The 19,139-nt window shown below is 45.0% G+C and overlaps 1 protein-coding gene across 1 annotated transcript in view; it reads right to left on the reverse strand.

Moving 5' to 3' along the window:
• Window positions 1-2,320: 2,320 nt before the first annotated feature.
• Window positions 2,321-19,139, reverse strand: part of LOC136548396 (granule-bound starch synthase 1b, chloroplastic/amyloplastic-like) — a 57,309-nt gene continuing 40,490 nt past the window's right edge. The window contains exons 3-6 of the mRNA XM_066539944.1: window positions 3,013-3,056; window positions 2,733-2,819; window positions 2,519-2,651; window positions 2,321-2,436 (exon numbers count right to left, since the gene is read on the reverse strand). Of these exons, the coding sequence (XP_066396041.1) occupies window positions 2,321-2,436; window positions 2,519-2,651; window positions 2,733-2,819; window positions 3,013-3,056 (380 nt within the window). The remainder of the gene's footprint in view (window positions 2,437-2,518; window positions 2,652-2,732; window positions 2,820-3,012; window positions 3,057-19,139) is intronic.

Consider the following 19,139-nt stretch of genomic DNA (forward strand, 5'->3'; position numbering starts at 1 on the left):
CATGCTCAACCACCGCTGACTAACAAGCATATTACCCTAAATGCCATCCCTGACGATCGCAAAAGGCAGGTATATCATGACATGTTCGAGCCGATCATGAACAGTCCTTGTCAGAACCATGGCTTCCCCGTGACCCATCTCGCCAAAGATTGTGTTGCCTACATGTGGCGCGTCGCTCTGGAAGAGTAGATGTGAATAGTGCAGGACGGGTAATGGGGAGATCACGATGATGACGAGGGAGGCGATGCAACCACCAAATGTGCGGCGCTCATATTCGACGGCCCCTAGGCCTATCAAGATCGAAGACTCCAGAAGCTGACCCATAGACAGGTCTCTACACTGGCTGCCCCGCTATACCTACGCTGGTCTGAGCGGCCAACTACCTTCGATCGCACCGATCATCATGATCGGGTGGTCGAGGCCGAACGATTCCCCTTGGTGGTTAGCGCCATCATCGAGACTATGAAAATGACGAAGATCCTCATGGAGATGGGGGCAGTGGCATCACCATCCTTTACAAGGGTGCCCGACAAGCTCAACGTGGACATAAGGAAGCTGCATGCGTTGTAGTCCCCCTTCCACGGCATTGTCCCCAGGCGGCGTGTCATGCCCTTGGGCACATTAGATCTCTCTCGGACATTCAGTGATGTGGTACCTATTGGAAGGAGACACCCTCCTTTGATGTTGTAGATTTCCAGAGACCCTACAATGCCATATTCAGGAGGCCGTGTTACACCAACTTCATGGCGGTCCCAAACTACGCCTACCTCAAGCTAAAGATGCCAGGGCCACGCTTATCAGTGTGAGAGGGGCGTCGTCGAGTACGTGGAGACCAATGCCCTCGACCCAGGGCTGAGAAGGAGTTGCTCGGGGGCTCCGGGTTAGCCCTGCTCGATGTAGGAGAAGAAGCTCATGCTGATGGCTCTGAAGCAGCCATCTCTTGTCGTCCTCGACCCTTCAACCTCGACACCGCCGCTGGCTCCTACTCCCGAAGGTCTCCCCAGCAGCGGAGGAGGCCTCATCGGGTCTTGAGGAGGCAACCGACGACTTTCAGCTATGTTGGTTTTATGTTTCATTTTCTGTTATGGCTATCATTTACATTCTGCAAGAACATTTCATTATCATATGAATAAATCATGGTCTCTCGAGTACCTTGCGGAGAACCTCTCTGGGTCACTCTGGGGCAAGTTTCTGCAGTTGCCTTATCCAGTTTGTCCCCGTTTTATGCAAAGCATGTCAACATGTTATACTAACTTATCAACATGCTCGGGGGCTACAATGATAACCATGCATGCCACCTAGGGATGAAAACGGTCGAAAACGGTTTTACAATATAGAAAACGAAAGCGGTCGGTTCGGGATATTTCTACATTTTAGCAATTAAAGAGTACAAAAAATGGTTGAAAATGGTTGCGAAACCAATTGAAAATGATAAATTTTTATGTTTGGCAAAATTCGGAAACGATATCATAATATAGAAAATGGTATCATAATATAGAAAATGAAAGCGGTCGGTTCAAAATATTTTCGTACCGTTTTCATCCCTAATGCCACCTGTCCACGTTTTCTTTTACTCGATCAAAGTCTCATAGATCTTGGTTGGTATAAGTGACTCAACAAAGCCTCGCGTGGACTCGATCAAATCAGTTTGTTTTGACGAATAATCCCCTGGTAGTTAAAGTCTAAAACTTAGCTAGCACCAAACGCTAAAGAAAATGAAAGGTAGAGAAGCAGCTACAACTGAACTCTGTTACTTTCCTCACAAGCTATGGCGGACTACTACAACTCTAAGAATCTTTCCAACCCTCCGCATCCAAATCATCACAGCTACACTCCTAAACACATTGCAGCAGTCCCAGTTCAAGGTCCACAAGATTCCAAGAATGATGAATACAACAGCCAATACACTTGCAAGAAAGGCCTTCAACTCTAATGCAGTTTCTGCAAACTTCCGCTGCTCTGCTATTCTTCACAGAGAACTTCCTTTGTGTCCTGTACAATTAGCCCTCTCGTCCTTAGACTGGGACATCTGTGACATACTATCTGTAAGATGCTGTTAAATTTAATGCATGCTGGTTAAAAAAATTGCGCCAACAAACAGTAAAGTAAATAGCACAAATAAAGATAAGTGTAGAAGACACTGCAGATTCTAATGCTCCACTAAGAAGCCAACCATGCACAACAACGAGCCATTTCAAGCAACACAAACAACCATTGGGGCCATACCACTTGGGACCATTCGAGTAGAGGCGAAACTGGTGGTTTTGCCGGTGTCTGACTCAACATTTATCATCAACGCATATTTCCGAGGCACCAAACTTCAGAGAGTAGCTACATTTTCGTTGGCAAGTGGAGCAATATCCTCTCCATCAATGCCAGCCTGACTTCCCTCGACTCCAAGGCCAAGAAGCACCTCCTCCCACTTCTTTGCAGCCCCTGGACCCAGGTATAGAGGGGTTATCCTTATCTTGACGAGTAGCTGTATGTCAACGATAAACGGAAATTTTGACATCTGAGCCTACTTTCCAGGACAGGTCTTGGGCCATGCAGTTCTGAACCATCTCATGGAATGCCGGGGTGTCGTACTGTTTCAGGGCTCGCGTGACAGTTGACGCTACTGCTGTGGCATCAGCTGGATCTACAGTTTCACACTACAAGATAGGAAAAAAAGTTAACCAAAGGCTATTTATTGAGCGTGAGCAATGAATCAGTGGTTGCCTATTATTCTTTACCTCGACACTGAAAGACCCCATGTGGAATCCGGTGACACCCTCCTTAACCGTGTCAACAAGTGCTCCAGTTGATGAACAGATGGGAATCTGTAAAAATATTTGCAGCATTGATGATTATTTTTCCACACTTTCTCCACTTAACTATGTGGTATTTTCTTACACTTAACAGAGAATCAAAATGTAAAATGATAAGAAAAAATGACTGTTAATATTTAGCTTTAATAATACTTATATGTGTACTCAAATTTGAATTGTAACAGAGCAAGTTATAAACTCTTACCACTCCATATCTCATCCCTTGCAACTGAATGAGACCATAGGGCTCTGAAAGGATCAAGATGTCCTAAGAGGGAGGTGAATTGGGCTAATTCTAAAATTCTTTGCAATAATTAAATCATACACTTAGCCCACTTCACCCCTTGTGCCTAGAAAGTGTTTCTAATGTTCTACCGTACATAAAAGTTTAGCACCCTAAGTTCCAATCCTACTCTATAATAGCAATTCTAAGTATGTAAAGATAAGAATTAAATTGCTCAAATGTAAATGCTTAAAGTAAAGAGAGAAGGAGGAACGCGGCGATGTTTTGCCGAAGGTATCAGAGAGTCACCACTCCCCACTAGTCCTCGTTGGAGCACCCACGCAAGGGTGTAGCTCCCCCTTGATCCGCGCAAGGATCAAGTGCTCTCTACGGGTTGATTCTTTGACACTTCGTCGCGATGAATCATCCACAACCGCTCACAACTTGAGTTGGGTCATCCACAAGCTCCGTCGGATGATCACCAAACTCCCAATCACCACCAAGCCATCTAGGTGATGGCGATCACCAAGAGTAACAAGCATGAACTCTCACTTGACCACGACAAGCCTAATGAGAAGGGCGGATGCACACTTTGCTACTCTTGCTTTCACTAATGAGGCCTCTCTCTTAGATTCTCAAATCTCAATCACCTCACTAGTACCTTGCTCTTCTTGACACTCTCAAGGGTGTTTCTCAGCTGTTGGAATGAGCAAAAGTAATCCCTCACATGAATAGAGTGAAAGGATCAAGATGCCCAAGAGGAGGGTGAATTGGGCTAATTCTAAATTTCTTTGCAATAATTAAATCCTTTGGTTAGCCCAATTAACCCCTTGTACCTAGAAAGTGTTTCTAATTGTTCTACCGCACAAAAGACTTGCAACCTAAGTTCTAATCCTACTCTAGCATGGCAATTCTATGAATGTAAAGACAAGAATTAAATTGCTCAAAGTAAATGCTCAAAGTAAATAGAGAAGGAGGAATGCGGCGATGTTTTGCCGAGGTATTGGAGAGTCGCCACTCCCCACTAGTCCTTGTTGGAGCACACGCGCAAGGGTGTAGCTCCCCCTTGATCCGCACAAGGATCAAGTGCTCTCTACGGGTTGATTCTTCAACACTCCGTCACGGTGAATCACCCACAACCGCTCACAACTTGAGTTGGGTCATCCACAAGCTCTCCGGATGATCACCAAGCTTCCAATCACCACCAAGCCATCTAGGTGATGGCGATCACCAAGAGTAACAAGCATGAACTCTCACTTGACCACGATAAGTCTAATGAGAAGGGTGGATGCACACTTTGCTACTCTTGATCTCACTAATGAGGGCTCTCTTTGGGATTCTCAAATCTCAATCACCTCACTAGGACCTTGCTCTTCTTGGCACTCTCAAACGTGTTTCTCAGTTGTTGGAATGAGCAAAAGTACCCCCACACACGAATGGAGGTGGTATTTATAACATGGGCTGAAAAAATGAACCATTATGTGCCTCTGCGGAGTGACCAGGACAGCTCCGGTCATGTTGTCCGGACGCTCCGGTTAGTACACCCCGAAATCCAGTGTTTAAAGTGTGACCGGACACTAGCCAGCATCCAGTCAACACTGACCGGATGCGTCTGGTCGTGATTTTCTCTCTCTAGGAACCTTACTGGAGTAGACCGGACGCTGGCCCTTCAGCGTTCGGTCATGCCAGACTGATTTCACCTTGGTCAAATGAACTGACCGGACCCTGAGCCAGCGTCTGGTCACACCGGAGCCAGCGTCCGGTCAGTATTTGACCCTCCATTCACTTCCAACTCTCGATCATATGTGAATGAAGTTTGCTCCATTGGATCTAAGGGCTATTTTGGAGCTACCTAGTGCTAGTTTTAGTAAGTGTGCACCACACCTAACTCACTAGACTCACCTAGGTCAAGCTACCCGTCCATACCCCCCTTAATAGTACGGCCAAAGGAAAAACAAAGTACTAAACTACTCTAAGTGTCTCTTCAATACCAAACGACACTTAGAACTAGTCCATCCTTTGAAAACCGAAATGATTTCCATCATAGGGGCATGACCACCTTGATTGCCCAATCGATCTCCATTACCATGACCTAACTTAATTGCCTCTGTAAAACACACGTTAGTCACAGTAATCACGTATTGTCATTAATCATCGAAACCCAACTAGGGGCCTAGATGCTTTCAATCTCCCCCTTTTTGGTGATTGATGACAATACTACCTCGAGTATGTGAAATAGATGAGGTTTTTAACATGCTTGGTTCATATAAGCTTTTGGCAATAAGAACAAAAGCGTTAGGCAAACTTATATGACCCAAGCCAACATGATGTACTCAAAAGATATGAAATATGCATGAGTACAAGTAATGAAGCTCATTTGCATCGGAGTAAAACGCGGAAGCAAAAGCAAATGAGCATAGCACAAGTGATATGACATATAAATAATTCAAAGTAGAGAGCACACATGTCATATATCACGATCACGTAGATATCACTATCACATAAATATAGTTTAATGCATAAATGTAAACACACAATGAATGCATAATAGTGTATCACACATAAAAACTCCAAATGTAAATAGATAAGCTAATAACTAAGCTCCCCCTAGATATGTCGCTCCCCCTAAGTCTAACATACTCGAACCCTCTCCCCTTTGGCATCAAACACCAAAACCTAAGGGTCGGTCGGTGGGGTTGTAGTGGACCAGTCGGGCGCTGAGCTACGAGGAGCGAGCTAGGAACTAGGTGCCATCATCATCATCTGATCTTGAGCTCTGAGCTATCTGACCCTCTTTAGCTGGAAGCGATGCTGAAGCAGTCTAGGTTGGATCAGGAACTGGAGCTACAGTAGGTTGTACTGGTATGACTGAAGCAACTGACTCTGATGATGCCACTAAGGAAGGGAGCATCTCTGTAGTCCCGGTGATAGGTGCAACTATAGAAGGACCTAGGGACATGTAAGTATGGAGGAGTAGGTTGCCCTATCAACTCACTGAAGGAAGCACCAAGGCTCCTGGAGACTGACATGTTTGGCACTAGCAGCGACGATGTCTGAGACGGTGTGAAGCCCATCTAAAGAGGTGTGAACTGCGGGGCTATCACTAGTGAAGTGAACCACTGGGACACCTGCTCTGTAAGTGAAGCATACTGTGCTAGTGGTTGTCCCTAACTCTAAAGCCCACTAGGCTATAATGCTGGAGTCATCAAAGTGGTGGCAGGCTGTGGCGGTGGAGCCCCAATCGCTGTCACTACATGTTGCATGAATCCAAGAAGCTGCTGCTGATGCATGGCCTGCTGCTGCTGCTGTATGGCCTGCTGCTGCTGCTGGATGGCCTACTACTGGTGCTAGAACTCGTCCTACCGAGTCTGAAACTGTGCAAAGGTGGCAGCTGTCTCCTAAGTGTGATGAGCCTAGTCCTGCCTCATCCGCTCAAGTATAGCAAGGAGAGCGAGGTCTATCTATGGGGCAAGTGGCGCTGAACTAGAGCTACCGGCCTCATGGTCATGTCGATGTGCAGGCATCTGAGGAATAGGCTGGTAATCATCATCTGAGCTGTCACTAGGGTCACTCGTGACCATCCCCTCCTGTTGAGCAAGCTCCTCCTCCTCAGTAGCTACAATACCCCTGATAATATCATCCTGCTGGGTTGCAGTCTCGGGCACCTCTACATGATGGTGCAGCTGACTAGGTGCAGTTGGTGTACTATGGTGGATCATCTGAGTCAGGTTATAAGCAGGAAACTCTGTAGTGGCACCACTATACTTAGCTAGCATCTTAGGCGACCTCACTGTAACTGCCCTGTGAATAAGAAACGTGATCCAATGGGCATAGGGCAACTGTCGGTGACCTCTAAACCCCTCAGCAATAGTATCCTCCATCTATGAAAGAAGGAGATCCCAAATGTCAAATACGGTCTACTGCATTAGGGAGTTGAGAAAACATAGCTGTATATGAGTCAATCCCTCTCTATATCCCATCCTCGGAAGTAATGTCCTCCTCATGATAGGCTCAATCATGCGAGCAATTGGAGTGAGATCACTAGGGTTCCTTCTCGACCCTTTGCCAAAAGGCTCTATGAAATAGTGGTGAACCAAGTCAGTAGGGGGCACCATACCACCATGAGGGCATTTGGGAGGCGCTGTCTATCCATAGGAAACTTCATGTAACCTGACAGGCTGCTCCTAAAGCCTGAGTATCTCCTTGACCCTAGTACTCATCAGCCTATAATCTCTGCCTCTGAATGCAAAGTGAATGTATCTGCGCTGTGGGTCAATCCAAAGAGTAGCATAGAACTGACGGACCCAAGATGGAATATATAGTCCTGTCTGTCCAATCAAGTTTGTCAGCCCTGGCAGGTATGCAAGGTAGGGGCAAATGTGCTCTCTAGCTGCTGCAACTATAGACTCAATACTATTGTTAAGATATGCACACCCTCTATGATCTGAATACTACACCATTGTTAAGATATGCATTGTAGAAATCCTCCTAGAGTGGTGTGTAGAAACCCTCTGATGCTCTCTCATCCCTCCTAGGTGGAAACCACACCTCAAAGTCCACGACCCTCAGTTGCTACACCTGCTTGGTCGTGGTGGCCCTTAGGTCAAGATGGGTCACTGGAGGCAGACCCTGTGGTCTAGGCAGTGGACGAGAACCCCTCCACTGAGTATCTGCCCTCGGTGTGACTAGAGCACGGGTATGACTAGAGCGGCGTAACTGTGGCTGAGGTGCCATCTCTGTCTCCTCGGCCTGCTGTGCCTGCTCACCCTCCTAAGTCTGCTGTGCTGGCTGTGCCTCCTACTATGACTCCCCTAGAGGCTAACTCTCATCAATGGCAACACGCCATCCTCTAATCAAGAGTGTCCTAGCTAGACCACCATGAAGGTGCTCAACCTGCTCAAATGTAGCCCTCACTTCTGGTGGCAGCTGATCTGCGATTCGGACTCCACTATGAGCACCTCCTCTCTCAGCACGCTCTGTGGCCTCTACAACTACGGCGGCTCTCGCTGTCTCTGCATCTGGATACTTGGGCTTCCTTATTGCCATCTTCTTTGTCGCCTTGCCTTTTGGATCTACAGGCTGGCGAGGTGGGGGCCTCGGATCCTCATCACCGGGACCACCTCTGACATTCTTCGTACAAGCCATCTAATGGATCTGAGAAGAATCAACTACCGCTGACAAAGATCAACTGTCACTTCCGAGGCTTGGCCTCGATCCGTACTCGCGAGCTTGGCCCCGAGTTGACTGACAACTGCCACTAAGACCTCAACGGCACCGACTCGCTGCACGATAGATTAGATAGGATATACAAATAATTTTAATTATTCATCTAGAGATACGAAACCCTAAGAAAGTAAGCAATTAGGTATGAAATTGAAATGGGGGCTTGCTACCTGATGAACCGGTGATCCGAGGAGAAGAGAAATGAATCGAGGAACATTAGATTGCGAGGCTAGGGTTAGGATTAGCAATGTGCCATGAATCGACGATTAGGGTTAGTAGGGCTAGGGCACGGTGGTGCAGGCGTGCTAGCCATGGCAGTGGGTGGCACTAGAGCATGTAGGTGCGGCGGTACTGGAGCAACGGTGAGCAGGCGGCACCGGCATGGAGGTAGGGTGGCGCTGTGGTGGTGCACGGGAACAGCGGTGCAGCGGCTCGACGTGAGCAGGGCATGGTGGCTCAGGCAGTGAAGGCGCGAGGAGGCTGGCATGGTGGTGCTGGCACGGAGATCGGTGACTTGGGCGCTGGAGCTTGCGGTGGCTATGGCTCGGGTACACGGCAGCGTGGCAAGGTGGGCTGTCCTAGCTTGGATGCACGACGAATTAGGTCACAAAATGCGGCGGCTTATGATTAAATGGGTCCCCCAACAGAGTTGGATAAGGAAAGAGGAAAAGAGTTCGTATGCCGCACGAATCATATTGACCGGATGCTCTGGTGGCAGCGACCGAACGCTGCCACCTGGCGTCCGGTCGATTCCAGAGAGGTCCAAATCTCCTAGGATTGCGACCGGACACGTCCAGTGGACATCGACCGGATGCAGCTAGAGTCCGGTCACCTTGCCTTGAACACCTTCATGCTCGACTGGACGCTAAACCTCCAACTAATTGGACGCTAAAACGCTGAGTCCAGTCACTCCTTCGTAGCGAGTTCACCTCCTATGAACTGACCGGACGCTGGACATCAGAGTCTGGTGCAGCGTCCGGTCACTCTTTCTTCAACAAATCTTCAAAGTCCTTCGTGCTGCCTGTTCCCAATCAAGTCCCAACTCAAATAAGATCCAAATATACACCAATTGGGACTGATGTGAGTGGCCTCCCTCAAACCCTCATATTTTTCAAAAATATTTTGCCTTAGGCTATAAATCTTTTTAAGAAAATCAGCAATAAGTGGGCAATTTAAGATAAACGAGAAACAACAATCATGCATATGCAATGCAATACTTGAAAGTAAATCTAGTTGCTTGTGAAGTTTGATCCAAGATTAAGCTTCTTCACATGCTTTTTGGTGGTTATCTTAACCATGTTAGACAAGCCCTATATGCATTACCAAAGATTAAACATGTTGTATTTTACAATGCAATGCAAGGGACAACACAAGCTCATTTTTTAGTAAAGTTGCTCAAATCAAGAACATTGAGCTCATTCCACAATCTACAAAATGTTGCCTCATCTAGCGGTTTAGTGAAGATATCCGCCAATTGATCCTCGGTCCTTACACCTTCTAATGATATATCATTCTTTACAACATGATCTCTAAGAAAGTGATGATGGATATCTATATTCTTGGTGTGAGAGTGTTGAACTAGATTATTTGCAAGTTTTACGGCACTTTCATTGTCGCACAAAAGAGGTACTTTTCTAGAACTACACCATAGTCTAGCAAAGTTTGTTTCATGTAAAGTATTTGTGCACAACAAGCACCCACAGCAATGTATTCTGCTTCGGCGGTGGACAAAGCCACACTATTTTGTTTCTTGGAGGACCAAGACACAAGTCGTCTACCAAGCAAATGGCACCCTCCGGATGTGCTTTTTCTATCAAATTTGCATCCAGCATAATTTGAATCAGAATAGCCAATTAATTCAAATCTAGCTCCTTTGGGATACCAAAGGCCAATACTTGGTGTGTGCTTAAGATACCTAAGGATTCTTTTACGGCAATTAAATGAGTTTCCTTAGGATTAGCTTGAAATCTAGCACACATACACACACTAAACATGATGTTGGGCCTAGATGCAGTTAAATATAACAAGCTACCAATCATAGAGTGGTAGAGAGTTTGATCAACCTTATTACTTCCCTCATCTAGGTCGAGATGTCCATTAGTTGGCATTGGTGTCTTGATTGGCTTACATTCATCCATCTTGATCTTTTGAGAAGATCATTTGTATATTTCTCTTAAGAGATGAAAATCCCTTCTCTCATTTGCTTGACTTGAAAACCAAGAAAGAATGTAAGCTCTCCAATCATTGACATCTCAAACTCCTTCGACATCAATTCACCAAATTCTTTGCAAGAATCTTCATTTGATGATCCAAAGATGATATCATCAATATATACTTGACAAATGAAGATATGCCCATCAAGCTTCTTGGTGAATAGTGTGGTGTCGACCATCCCAATGGTGAAGCCCTTCTCAATGAGGAAGTCCCAAAGGTGCTCATACCAAGCTCTTGGGGCTTGCTTAAGCCCACATAATGCCTTGGACAACCTATAAACATGATTAGGATATCTAGGGTCTTCAAACCTAGAAGGTTGATCAACATAGACTAGTTCATTAATAAAGCCATTTAAAATGCACTTTTCACATCCATTTGATATAATTTCATATCATGATGAGATGCATATGCAAGGAGGATACGAATGGCTTCTAGTCTTGCAACCGGTGCAAAGGTCTCTCCAAAATCCAAACCTTCAACTTGAGAGAACCCCTTTGCTACTAGTCTTGCCTTGTTCCTCACAACAACACCTTGATCATCTTGCTTGTTTCGGAACACCCACTTTGTTCCAATGACTCTTGCACCTTTTGGCTGCTCTTCAAGAGTCCACACTTCACTGCGGGTGAAGTTGTTCAACTCTTCATGCATGGCATTTATCCAATCCAGATCTTGAAGGGCTTCTTCAACCTTAGTAGGCTCAAAGCAAGAGACAAAAGAGTGATGAGCAATAAATGAAGCAAGTTTTTGTGAGCAAGTCATTACACCCTTTGATGGACTCTCTATGATGAGATCTTGTGGATGATCTTGTAGTAGAGGTGTAATTCTTCTATTGACCACTTGAGGAGGAGGTTGTGGAGCATCAACATCTTGTGCTTGTACCACCATTTGCTCATGGGAGACATGAGTGTCTTCATTTTCTACTCTCCCATCTTTTTCACCATCTTGTGGCACATTTGATGAAGAGGGTGGATCAATCACTTGTACATCATCTTCATCATCTTTAGGCTTGATGTCTCCAACCGGAATGTTCTTCATAGCCTCAATGGTTCATCACCTACATCATCAAGATTCTCATGTGCTCCTTGGGAGCCATTAGATTCATCAAATTCCATATCATATGTTTCTTCAACCAAGCCGGTGGCATGATTAAATACTCTATATGCTTTGGACTTTGATGAGTAACCAACAAGAAAACCAATATCACAATGTCTTTGAAACTTCCCTAGGTGTTGCCGCTTCTTGTAGATGTAGCATTTGCAACCAAACACTCTAAAGAAGGAGACGTCCGGCTTCTTCCCATTGAGCAACTCATAAGGTGTCTTGCCAAGGAACTTTTGAAGGAATAGGAGGTTGGATGCATAGCATGCGGTGTTGATAGCTTCTGCCCGTAGAGCTTCGAGGGTGTTGTACTCATCAAGCATTGTTCTTGCAAGAGTATATGTTGCGGAGACCTCATGTTTGAATCCAACTTCATCACAATAAGCTTCTATGTTTGTGTTGTCAAATTCCTTGCCGTTGTCACTTCTTATCTTCTTGAGCTTCACTTCAAATTCATTTGGGCTCTCTTGGCAAACTTCTTGAAGCAAGATGCAACTTTAGATTTGTCATGAAGGAAGAATACCCATGTGTATCTAGAGTAGTCATCAACAATCACAAGACAATAAAGATTTCCTCCCAAACTCTTGTATGTTGTTGGTCCAAATATATCCATGTGAAGGAGTTCTAACACTCTTGTGGTTGACATGAAAGCTTTGGTTGGATTAGTATTTGCAGCTTGCTTGCTGGCTTGACATGCACTACAAAGCTTGTCCTTCTCAAACTTCACATCCTTCAACCCTCTCACCAGATCATTCTTTATTAGCTTCTTGAGTGAACTCATCCCAACATGAGCAAGTCTTCTATGCCATAGCCACCCAAGTGTTGTTTTGGTGAATAGGCAAGTCTTCAAATTTGCATCTACGGAGGTGAAGTCCACTAGATATAGGTTGTTGTATCGAAATCCTTTGAATATCACTTGTTCATCATCCTTCTTAGATACAACAACTTCCTTCTTGGTAAACAAACATTGGAAGCCAAGATCACACAATTGTCCAATGGATAGCAAGTTGAAACTCAATGAAGCAACATATAGCACATTGGAGATGGAATGATCATTTGATATAGCCACTTTGCCCAATCCTTTGACCTTGCCCTTTGAGTTATCTCCAAATGTGATTCTTTCTTGTCCATCTACTTCTTCTTCTAGTGAGGTGAACATACGAGGATCACCGGTCATATGTTGTGTGCAACCACTATCAATAACCCAATGACTTCCACCAGTCTTGTAGTTCACCTACACACAAGAGATCAAGCTTTAGGAACCCAAACTTGTTGAGGGCCCTTCACCTTCTCAACAAGTGACTTTGCAACCCAAATTTTCTTAGGCCTATTTTTGTTGGGAGGTCCTAAGAACATCACTTTCATCTTTCCACTAGAGTCCTTTCTAAGCATATAGTGAGCATTGAAGGAAAAAGGTCTAGCATGCTTGGGCAAGGGTTGTGGTGGTGGAGTTTGGCACTCATGAGCAAAGTGGCCTTCTTGTCCACACTCAAAACACTTCTTTGGCTTTGGCTTTTGTTGATGTTGAGCTTGAGCCTTCTTCTCTTTGTTTGCCATGTACCCAATGCCACTTCTATCCATCTTCATGATGGTGTTCATTAGTAGCTCACTTTGAAGATACTTGCCTCTAGTGAACTTGCACAACCCAATCTTGAGATGCTCTTTTTCCAACTTGAGCATCTTGTTCTCTTCCTTAAGAGCATCATTGTTTTTCTCTTACTTGATCTTCTTGTTTTCTTCTTTGAGCTTCTCATTTTCAAGCATCAACTCACCATCATGATCAAGGGTTTCTAGCACAATGGTGTTGTGGCTTTTGATCTCTTCAAGATCTTTCTTGAGCTTTGCATTGCCATTCTTGAGCTTGACAAACTCATCATAATCATTGACCTCAACCACTTGCTTGCCCTTGCTACTAGAACTTTGCTCAATGCTCTCAATGATCAAATCATCACATGATGTAGCTATATCAATCTTAACAACATCGTTAGTAGCATCATGTGGCTCATTGGATAAAAATTCTTGAGCAATGACAAGATTATCATGATTAATCTTAAGTGTAGTATATTCTTCTTTTAGCTTGTTGTGGCCAGTGATGAGCTCTTTATGCACCCACTCAAGTTTATCATGTTTATCTTTAAGCTCTTTCTTAGAAGATTTGAGCTCCTTGAGTTTGGATGACATAGCATCATTTGCTCCTCTAAGCTCAACACTAGCCTTTTCTGCTATATCACATTTTGCTAAAAGTGCATCATTTTTAGCCTCAAGCTTTTCATTCTTAGCTCTAGTCTTTATAGTGATCTTAGTGTATTGTTTTAGCAATCTAGCAAGATCATCATAATTAGGTGATTCATAATCATCATCATCACTATTGCTATCATCATTACTAGTATGTTCATCACCACTACTATCATCATCATTTGATACCTTGCGTTCATCGTTGGCCATAAGGCATAGGTGTGTAGAGGATGATGGCGGTGGTGGCGGTGAAAATGATGAGTCAATAACAATGGTGGCCACCTTCTCATTATCACTATCATCGTTGGATGATCCACTAGATGAATCAATGTCCGTGAGCCAATCACTGACGATGTATGACTTTCCACTCTTCTTTTTCTTATGGAAGTCCTTCTTCTTGCCATCTATCTTCTTGTATGGCTTGTCTTTCTTCTTCTCATCTTCATCACTTGAGTCATCTTTCTTGCCCTTGTTCTTGTTCTTGAACTTGTCTTTCTTGGGCTTTGTGCATTGGTGAGCTAGATGACCAAGTTCTCCACAATTGTAGCAATCCATCTTAGAGATTGGCTTTCTTCTAGAGCTTGTGAAGAACTTCTTCTTGCCATCGAACTTGATGCCACTCTTGTTGAGCTTCTTTAGCATCTTGGCGGTTTTCTGCACCATGAGAGCAAGGCTTGCATCATCAAATTCATCATCACTTGAGCTCTCATACTCAAGCCTTGCTTTGCCCTTTTATTGGCTAGCTTTGAATGCTAAATCTTTTTCTTTCTTCTTTGTAGAGGATGAGCCATCTTGAGGTGTGATGTGCATGTACATCTCATGAGCATTGATCTTTCCCAAGATTTGTGTCGGTGTAGTGGTGGAAAGATCACCTTGATGTAGCACAGTCACAATATGCCCATATTTATCAATGGGGAGGACACTCAAGATCTTTCTTACAACATCGGATGGTTGCATTTGAGTGAGTCCAAGCCCATTGACTTCCTCTACAAGAACATTCAAACATGAATACATCTCATTAGCACATTCTTTAGGAAGCATTTCAAAAGACTTGAGCTTTTTCATGACAAAATGATAGCATTCCTCATGCTCACTCTTAGTTCCCTCATGGAGCACACAAACATCCGACCATAGTGCATGGGCGTCTTTGTGGTTCCTCACCCGATTGAACAGATCTTTGCAAAGGCCTCTAAAGATGGTGTTTCGAGCCTTTGCATTCCACTTCTCATAATTCACCTCATTGCCTTGTAGGTGAGTAGCATCCCAAGGTTTTGGGAAGCCTTGTGAGGCGGCTCTAAGTATACCAACATCTAGAGCTTCTAGATACGCCTCCATGTGAATTTTCCAATAAAGAAAATCATCTCCCTCAAAGATAGGAGGAGGTCCATCCCCATGAGACATCTTGCTCTAGGAGGTTAAGCCTAAATATGTGAGCACGAGGCTCGGATACCAATTGAAAGGATCAAGATGCCCAATAGGGGGGTCAATTGGGCTAATTCTAAATTTCTTTACAATAATTAAATCCTTTGGTTAGCCCAATTAACCCCTTGTATTTAGAAAGTGTTTCTAATTGTTCTACCACACAAAAGACTTACAACCTAAGTTCCAATCCTACTCTAGCATGGCAATTCTATGAATGTAAAGACAAGAATTGAAATGCTCAAAGTAAATGCTCAAAGTAAATAGAGAAGGAGGAACACGGCGATGTTTTGCTGAGGTATCAGAGAGTCGCCACTCCCCACTAGTCCTCGTTGGAGCACCTGTGCAAGGGTGTAGCTCCCCCTTGATCCGCATAAGGATCAAGTGCTCTCTACAGGTTGATTCTTCGACACTCTGTCATGGTGAATCACCCACAACCGCTCACAACTTGAGTTGGGTCATCCACAAGCTCTCTGGATGATCACCAAGCTTCCAATCACCACTAAGCCATCTAGGTGATGGCGATCACCAAGAGTAACAAGCATGAACTCTCACTTGACCATGACAAGCCTAATGAGAAGGGTGGATGCACACTTTGCTACTCTTGATCTCACTAATAAGGGCTCTCTTTGGGATTCTCAAATCTCAATCACCTCACTAGGACCTTGCTCTTCTTGGCACTCTCAAACGTGTTTCTTAGCTATTGTAATGAGCAAAAGTACCCCCACACATGAATGGAGGTGGTATTTATAACATGGGCTGAAAATGAACTATTATGGGCCTCTTTGGGGTGACCGGACGCTAAGAGTAGCATAGAACTGACGGACCCAAGATGGAATATATAGTCCTGTCTGTCCAATCAAGTTTGTCAGCCCTGGCAGGTATGCAAGGTAGGGGCAAATGTGCTCTCTAGCTGCTGCAACTATAGACTCAATACTATTGTTAAGATATGCACACCCTCTATGATCTGAATACTACACCATTGTTAAGATATGCATTGTAGAAATCCTCCTAGAGTGGTGTGTAGAAACCCTCTGATGCTCTCTCATCCCTCCTAGGTGGAAACCACACCTCAAAGTCCACGACCCTCAGTTGCTACACCTGCTTGGTCGTGGTGGCCCTTAGGTCAAGATGGGTCACTGGAGGCAGACCCTGTGGTCTAGGCAGTGGACGAGAACCCCTCCACTGAGTATCTGCCCTCGGTGTGACTAGAGCACGGGTATGACTAGAGCGGCGTAACTGTGGCTGAGGTGCCATCTCTGTCTCCTCGGCCTGCTGTGCCTGCTCACCCTCCTAAGTCTGCTGTGCTGGCTGTGCCTCCTACTATGACTCCCCTAGAGGCTAACTCTCATCAATGGCAACACGCCATCCTCTAATCAAGAGTGTCCTAGCTAGACCACCATGAAGGTGCTCAACCTGCTCAAATGTAGCCCTCACTTCTGGTGGCAGCTGATCTGCGATTCGGACTCCACTATGAGCACCTCCTCTCTCAGCACGCTCTGTGGCCTCTACAACTACGGCGGCTCTCGCTGTCTCTGCATCTGGATACTTGGGCTTCCTTATTGCCATCTTCTTTGTCGCCTTGCCTTTTGGATCTACAGGCTGGCGAGGTGGGGGCCTCGGATCCTCATCACCGGGACCACCTCTGACATTCTTCGTACAAGCCATCTAATGGATCTGAGAAGAATCAACTACCGCTGACAAAGATCAACTGTCACTTCCGAGGCTTGGCCTCGATCCGTACTCGCGAGCTTGGCCCCGAGTTGACTGACAACTGCCACTAAGACCTCAACGGCACCGACTCGCTGCACGATAGATTAGATAGGATATACAAATAATTTTAATTATTCATCTAGAGATACGAAACCCTAAGAAAGTAAGCAATTAGGTATGAAATTGAAATGGGGGCTTGCTACCTGATGAACCGGTGATCCGAGGAGAAGAGAAATGAATCGAGGAACATTAGATTGCGAGGCTAGGGTTAGGATTAGCAATGTGCCATGAATCGACGATTAGGGTTAGTAGGGCTAGGGCACGGTGGTGCAGGCGTGCTAGCCATGGCAGTGGGTGGCACTAGAGCATGTAGGTGCGGCGGTACTGGAGCAACGGTGAGCAGGCGGCACCGGCATGGAGGTAGGGTGGCGCTGTGGTGGTGCACGGGAACAGCGGTGCAGCGGCTCGACGTGAGCAGGGCATGGTGGCTCAGGCAGTGAAGGCGCGAGGAGGCTGGCATGGTGGTGCTGGCACGGAGATCGGTGACTTGGGCGCTGGAGCTTGCGGTGGCTATGGCTCGGGTACACGGCAGCGTGGCAAGGTGGGCTGTCCTAGCTTGGATGCACGACGAATTAGGTCACAAAATGCGGCGGCTTATGATTAAATGGGTCCCCCAACAGAGTTGGATAAGGAAAGAGGAAAAGAGTTCGTATGCCGCACGAATCATATTGACCGGATGCTCTGGTGGCAGCGACCGAACGCTGCCACCTGGCGTCCGGTCGATTCCAGAGAGGTCCAAATCTCCTAGGATTGCGACCGGACACGTCCAGTGGACATCGACCGGATGCAGCTAGAGTCCGGTCACCTTGCCTTGAACACCTTCATGCTCGACTGGACGCTAAACCTCCAACTAATTGGACGCTAAAACGCTGAGTCCAGTCACTCCTTCGTAGCGAGTTCACCTCCTATGAACTGACCGGACGCTGGACATCAGAGTCTGGTGCAGCGTCCGGTCACTCTTTCTTCAACAAATCTTCAAAGTCCTTCGTGCTGCCTGTTCCCAATCAAGTCCCAACTCAAATAAGATCCAAATATACACCAATTGGGACTGATGTGAGTGGCCTCCCTCAAACCCTCATATTTTTCAAAAATATTTTGCCTTAGGCTATAAATCTTTTTAAGAAAATCAGCAATAAGTGGGCAATTTAAGATAAACGAGAAACAACAATCATGCATATGCAATGCAATACTTGAAAGTAAATCTAGTTGCTTGTGAAGTTTGATCCAAGATTAAGCTTCTTCACATGCTTTTTGGTGGTTATCTTAACCATGTTAGACAAGCCCTATATGCATTACCAAAGATTAAACATGTTGTATTTTACAATGCAATGCAAGGGACAACACAAGCTCATTTTTTAGTAAAGTTGCTCAAATCAAGAACATTGAGCTCATTCCACAATCTACAAAATGTTGCCTCATCTAGCGGTTTAGTGAAGATATCCGCCAATTGATCCTCGGTCCTTACACCTTCTAATGATATATCATTCTTTACAACATGATCTCTAAGAAAGTGATGATGGATATCTATATTCTTGGTGTGAGAGTGTTGAACTAGATTATTTGCAAGTTTTACGGCACTTTCATTGTCGCACAAAAGAGGTACTTTTCTAGAACTACACCATAGTCTAGCAAAGTTTGTTTCATGTAAAGTATTTGTGCACAACAAGCACCCACAGCAATGTATTCTGCTTCGGCGGTGGACAAAGCCACACTATTTTGTTTCTTGGAGGACCAAGACACAAGTCGTCTACCAAGCAAATGGCACCCTCCGGATGTGCTTTTTCTATCAAATTTGCATCCAGCATAATTTGAATCAGAATAGCCAATTAATTCAAATCTAGCTCCTTTGGGATACCAAAGGCCAATACTTGGTGTGTGCTTAAGATACCTAAGGATTCTTTTACGGCAATTAAATGAGTTTCCTTAGGATTAGCTTGAAATCTAGCACACATACACACACTAAACATGATGTTGGGCCTAGATGCAGTTAAATATAACAAGCTACCAATCATAGAGTGGTAGAGAGTTTGATCAACCTTATTACTTCCCTCATCTAGGTCGAGATGTCCATTAGTTGGCATTGGTGTCTTGATTGGCTTACATTCATCCATCTTGATCTTTTGAGAAGATCATTTGTATATTTCTCT

This window comes from Miscanthus floridulus, chromosome 4, assembly GCF_019320115.1.
Source record: "Miscanthus floridulus cultivar M001 chromosome 4, ASM1932011v1, whole genome shotgun sequence".
Classification (NCBI taxonomy): Eukaryota; Viridiplantae; Streptophyta; class Magnoliopsida; order Poales; family Poaceae; genus Miscanthus; species Miscanthus floridulus.